This window comes from Cucurbita moschata, unplaced genomic scaffold (assembly GCF_002738365.1).
Source record: "Cucurbita moschata cultivar Rifu unplaced genomic scaffold, Cmos_1.0 Cmo_Scf00004, whole genome shotgun sequence".
NCBI classification, from domain to species: Eukaryota; Viridiplantae; Streptophyta; class Magnoliopsida; order Cucurbitales; family Cucurbitaceae; genus Cucurbita; species Cucurbita moschata.
Genome location: NW_019268520.1, coordinates 3,083,888 through 3,089,878, shown reverse-complemented (window position 1 = coordinate 3,089,878; position 5,991 = coordinate 3,083,888). Strand labels below are relative to the sequence as shown.

The window sequence follows — 5,991 nt, the reverse complement described above, 5'->3', positions numbered from 1 at the left end:
TAAAAAAAAAAAAAAAAAAAAGTAATTTTAGAATGCATCTCCGTTTCTTACTACAAAAAGAAAGTTATTTTCAAATTATCAAAAGCCAAGTCTTGGTTGGGAAAAATAGAGTTAGGCCTTCATGTGAACGTCGAATCCCGATTCTTTTAATCTTCATTGAAAAGTAGTTGCAACTATCTTTCTTGCAGCCACTTAAATTCAAATTTGGACCTGCATCACACTACAGGATTAACTTGAAGTGATTTCGGGTTTTTATGGAAGTAGGGTTTCAGAAATGCATTTTTGAAATCTAATGGAACACTTGTATATGGACATACCTTTGGAAGTTAAGGAAAAATATAATAAAGAACATCTTGCAGAAACCAAGCTACAAACCTGTAAGTTTTATGTCTTTCAGTAGCTATAATTTCTCCTTTCTTTAGTCCTAAACTAACTACTTAATTGCTATTTTTAGCGATCTATCTTTGAAATCTTCTAGTCTAGACATTATTCTCAGACATATTCTCTATCTATAATGAAAATAAGAAAACATTTTGTTGCAACCAAGCGGGAGAAAATCTCCAAGAAACCAAAAAGAAGAATTTTAATTAAAATCCAAAAGCGTATGTATACAAGAGATGAACCCTCTATTTATGGAAGGTAAATGGATTAACCAAAAGTCTACTAATCAGATAAATATTTGGTTGTATTTGCTGCTTGTACTTTTTCTTTTCCACTCCATTTGGGAGTTTGTATCCCTTGAAAATTTATTCATTTTCATTATATCCATGAGAAGTTTCTTGTTTAAATAAAAAAAGAAAAAGAAAAAAGAAAAAGAAGAAGAAGAAGATAAATAACTCGGTACAAACTAAAACAACTAACAACTCAACTAAAAATTCTAAAACCGCTGCCGATCATGCTACATCTCATTTTCCCCCACAATCAAATGAAGTAACTGCAATAAAGAATAAAATAATGTACCTGTTTTAATGTAACATTCATGACCATGGAACAAAACAAAATTTGTCGATAAGCAATCCAAGACTTTTGGCAGCAACGTAACAAAGTGTTGACCTGCATATTAAACATTCAGTGGATGGGTCTAGTAGAAGACAAAAACCAAACTAATCAAAAGATAAACAGCGAACCTGAGGACTGGATGGCTAGAGATAGCGCACGACAAGCTGCCGTAGAGAGATTACCATTCTCCATGTGTTCACACCTTAGAAGTTTCTCTAGCATTGGCCAAAAAACTATCAACAAAGAAAACATAGGATCATCTGGAGTATGCTCGGTTGACAAAGATGTAGCTAGATGGCTAAATACAGTTCCCATCCTGAAAACAAACAGCCAGGCATAAGGGTTTGAGCAGAAAACGTTCTATTTATACAGAAAAATCATAACTGATCGAGAATTTTGCACATGCTAGTCAAATAAAACCAAGTCTGGAAGGGAAAGACGATAATGGCTGGAGTGTGACCATGCTAATACAATAACTTCATGGACTTCATTGAAGTAAATGGATGCAATAGCTGGAAATGTTTACAGTTGGTGTGTGGGTAGTAATAATTTAGGAGTGAGAAATCGTATAATTATATAAACTTTTTTTTTCTTATTAAAAACACTTGTCAGAGAGTTAGTACCACCAAGGTCTCTTCTTAAATCATTAGTGTCAGAATTGAGGAAGCCATGGAGTCCACGAAAGGTGAATGTTTCATCTTGGTTTATCTTCGTGGAAATTCTAACTTGGTATATAGAGTTCAAAGAAAACGTGCTTTTTGGTCATTAAATTTGGGTTACAGCAAGTTGCAGCTCGTCAATTCTTAAAGTTTGAGAAAATAAGAATAATCTAATTCATTCACTAAAAAATATATATAGACAAGTGTTTAAGGGTAGCCTTAGTAAAAGAAAATAAAAAGACAATAGAGGACAATGTCTAAGATATTTACAATAATACAATTATACTAATTCAAGCACTATAACACACCTAAGTGCGAGGAAGAATCTGCATATGTTTGACTTTTGTCAAGAATTTAGTCAATATGACAGGTGAGGCTTAGTATTAGATAGATTAGACTCCATGCGTTCTAGCTCAGACTGTCCATATATTAGTTTTAATTTCGAATTAATACCACCTAATTTCAGTTCCCAATACTATTAAATTCAGACATTAATGACAAAAAACAAGTTTCGCCACATTAAAATTTAAGAAACCACAAGAACAAGCGAAGCTATGTATGAAAAGTTATATTTATCTATACCTCATTGGGTGAAGAATAGAATTTATACGAGACTAACAATCAGATATGCAGAAAAGCAGATATCAGTCTCAACCTATAGGGAACAGTAAAATAAAGCTGTAAACATAGATAACTATATAACTCTGAGCAGAAACAAGGAAACAATCTAAAAACTAAAACCCTAAATTACAACAGTTATTTAATGATAAATACCTATACAGGCCTCTCACAGCGGAGGTTAAGATTTTCGTGTAAGTAGCAGGATTCTGTCTCAGAGATTGTGCGTTATCTTCATCAACCTGAAAAATGCAACACGCTTCTTTTAGTTTACTAATGATTGCATAGAAATAGTAGGAACGGGAAATTATCCTATAATTTTAATGATTAAAGTGGACCACTAACTCAACAACATCGAAACTTCAATTCTTCTTCTTAATCAAAGAATTGTAGAAAATCAGAAAAGTTGAAAAATCGAAGAAATGCTCGTCATTATGAAGGAGTGGCTGTGCATCTTGAACATAGGTTCAAGGCGACTGAAAGGTGCAAGAGGTGAGCGCCTTATTAAAGTTGTCACCCTAAGTACATGCAAGGCGATCTGACCTACCCTTGCCTCACCTTCGCCATAGGCAAGCACCTAGGTGCGCCTCAACATCACTGTAAGAAAGTACCAAGATGGACATTTTTATCAAGAGGTAGACTCATCCTTTATAAATCAGTTCTTAACAACATTCCCATTTTCTATGTCTATTTTTTGTATGCCCAGAAGATTTTGCTTGAAGGTAGAGAAGAAGATTAAAGATATTCTATGGGAAGGAAACAGAGCCAGTAAAATCAAACATCTTGCCAATTGGAAGTAGGTATCAAACTCTTTACAAAATGAAGGTTTAGACATTGGCAACTTAAGAATGAGAAGTACAGCTTTGCTAACTAAATGGGTTTAGCATTTTTATCATGAATCTTCTGAATATTGCCCAAAATTAATAGCAAGATTTCATGGAAAATCTAGTGCAGCAGGCTGGTTTTCTAAAGTCAGAAAAGTCAGCAGTTATCGAGGTCCTTGGTTGAGTATTAGCAAGCTTCAAAGTCTTGTTCACTCTTCTTCTTCTTTTAAGTTGGGTTGCGGTAATAGAATCCCTTTCAAAGATTTCTTTGTACCCTAAGAAAGTATATACATTTAATAATATACAATCTCCAAGATATTTCAAGAGAGAACTAATGTGATATGTATTTGAGGTATGTGTAGAACCTTCAAAAAGCTTCTTGAAGATTTAGTGTTGTATTTTATTTTAATCGTTAATGCCTAGAATATGTGCATTAAACATTTTCACCGCTATATTTTAAAAAATTTCAATAAATTATGTATATGTATATGTATCTACACATACATATATTTTAACGCTAAAACAAATTTTTCTTTGAGGAAAAAAAAAGTCATAAGGGATCCCGCTGTATAAAAGGATTCAAATCGAGTAACAAGAGACCTAATGATTCGTTACAAAGACTTTGCCACTGACCCCAAAGAGAAACATACAACCTACCTAATGACCAAACATCACAAGGGCCCCTCTCCACTCTAGAGGTTCTATTGTTCCTTCCCGCCACAAGTCCCACAATAAAGCACACACCCTGGTTTGCCACAAGATCCTCCCCTTCTCACAAAAAGGCAGATGGAAGATGAACTGGTCAATCATATCCCCCTGATCTCTGTGTTTGGCCACCTAAAAGCCAAACGCATTAAAAAAAAAAAAGAAAAAAGAAAACCCCACACAAATTGAGAGAAGTCACACTCCAAAGAATATGATACGAATTCTCCTCTGCCTTCCGACAAAGAATGCAACAAAACACATGAGCTATCGAGTTTGTTACATTTACATTAAGAACAACAATAAAATACAAAGATGAGAAGCTGAGAGGAATGTTTTATAAATCTATTCCTCGTTCGTTATCCAAATTGATTAGAAAACTTTCCAATGACCTGCTATGGATTTGGATATGTAGAATACCTCATCCTAATCAGCTACCTCGTTTTTCATATCTCTCCTGTCTTTACTGACAGGGTTTCTTAGCAGGTTAAGACTTGAGAAATGGGGAGAAGATTGGCTAATGTCATGTGACAATTGCAAGATGTCTATGGTTAATTGAAACATTCATTTGTGCCCAAGAAACCTCCAAACACACCTACAATAAATCAAGAGGGGAGGGAAAAAAAAAAAAAAAAAAAAAAAAAAAGAATATCAAACTCGTTGTAAATGGAAACTTACTAGTTTCTCAATTGCTTCATAACTTGATGAAAGCAGTCTAGCCAACAAGTTGCTCTTCAGTTCTTTATTAGGAACTGAACCAAGAATCAAACTTACAGCACTAACTACTTCTTCCTCGTCCTCCAAAGGTAAATGCAACTTCTCCAGACTCTAGGAAACCAAAGGCTAGTTAGACTTAGTCCAAGAGATCATTACATAATCTTGTCAAGAAATAACATAAATCCAGTCAAAGAAAAAAAAGACAACAACTAATTTACATAAATTTATATTGTTTTCATTTCATCTCAAAGCCAATAGTGTTTTTAGGCGTCACATATTGCATTTAATGAAAAATTGTTTATCTTGACATCAAACATTATTCTGTGCTGAATATAATTTTTAGTTTCATCTACAACATCAGTCTAAGGATTTCACAACATTCATTATCCATTAAATTCCACTGATTAGTCACGATAATCAGAGAGTATATTACCTCTCCGATCCAAATCAAAATTTCCAAATTTTGCAGTTCAAAGATTACAGCGGTTGCATCTTCACAAATTTTACGGAGGGCGAAGGCACAAGCATGTGAAGAAACAGATTCCGTGATCCCAGTAGCAAGAAATAATCTGAAAATAGATCAATATAAATGGGGAAAAAACTACAATTGATAAATAAATATGGATAGATAGATAAAGATGATGAATACAGTGAGAAAGAACATTCCATTATTAGATTACAGATTATAGACTACAATCATATAAACTTCAGCCCAACTTGATGACATTTTTGTAGATGAATTGGTTTCATATGATCCAATGCCCAACAACATTTCTCAAGGCTCAATCATAATATTTGCAAGCCACGGGGTTATGGGTCAACAAGGATGCACTCATGGAAGGAGAAGTATGTAAGAGTAGATATATTGAGAATATTTGTAGAATATTAGTAGGGACATAATGATAATTGGTTATAAATATTGTTTCCAGTAAAAAAAAAAAAAGAAAAAAGATAAATGGTTATAAATAGAGTGAGTTAGGGAGCTTAGGGTGATTAGCATTTGAGCCAATCTTTGTTCCTTGGTTAACGGTGTTGGATCTTTGGAGGGTTAATTGTTCCATCTGTCATGCCATACTTTCTATCATATGAGACACCTCATGAAAATAGCTTTTCATTTCATCCATTGATTCTTCCATTTGAAAGATGCATTGGTTGAGGAATTTTGGGGAAAGGCCCAAGGGCTCCAGTCCGTGTTGAGCTTCATCATCACTGGAGGTCACACGAAATGTTCTTCCCTGCCATCAAGTCCATTCGTTGAAGGCACTTTCATACAACACTGACGCAGTATCAAGCGTTTAAGAATTCTCTTTTAGTGATTGAATGTTATTTTACAACCTAGAGACCTACTATTTATAGGGACCAAGGAGTTGAACTAACTCCCAACAGCCAAAAAACAGCTCCCTGACTACCTCTGTTACTAACTTTAGTAACAACTAACCAACACTAAAAGAAGAAAAAAAAAAAAAAAAAAA

The 5,991-nt window shown here is 34.2% G+C and overlaps 1 protein-coding gene across 3 annotated transcripts in view; it reads right to left on the bottom strand.

Moving 5' to 3' along the window:
- LOC111441617 (transportin-3) overlaps nt 1-5,991 on the bottom strand; it is a 44,911-nt gene that overhangs the window by 7,918 nt on the left and 31,002 nt on the right. For all 3 annotated transcript variants that reach the window (XM_023078669.1, XM_023078668.1, XM_023078670.1), the window contains 5 exons: nt 4,953-5,088; nt 4,481-4,630; nt 2,433-2,518; nt 1,128-1,315; nt 961-1,053 (listed from right to left, as the gene is read on the bottom strand). In XM_023078669.1, coding sequence (XP_022934437.1) covers nt 961-1,053; nt 1,128-1,315; nt 2,433-2,518; nt 4,481-4,630; nt 4,953-5,088 — 653 coding nt within the window. The remainder of the gene's footprint in view (nt 1-960; nt 1,054-1,127; nt 1,316-2,432; nt 2,519-4,480; nt 4,631-4,952; nt 5,089-5,991) is intronic.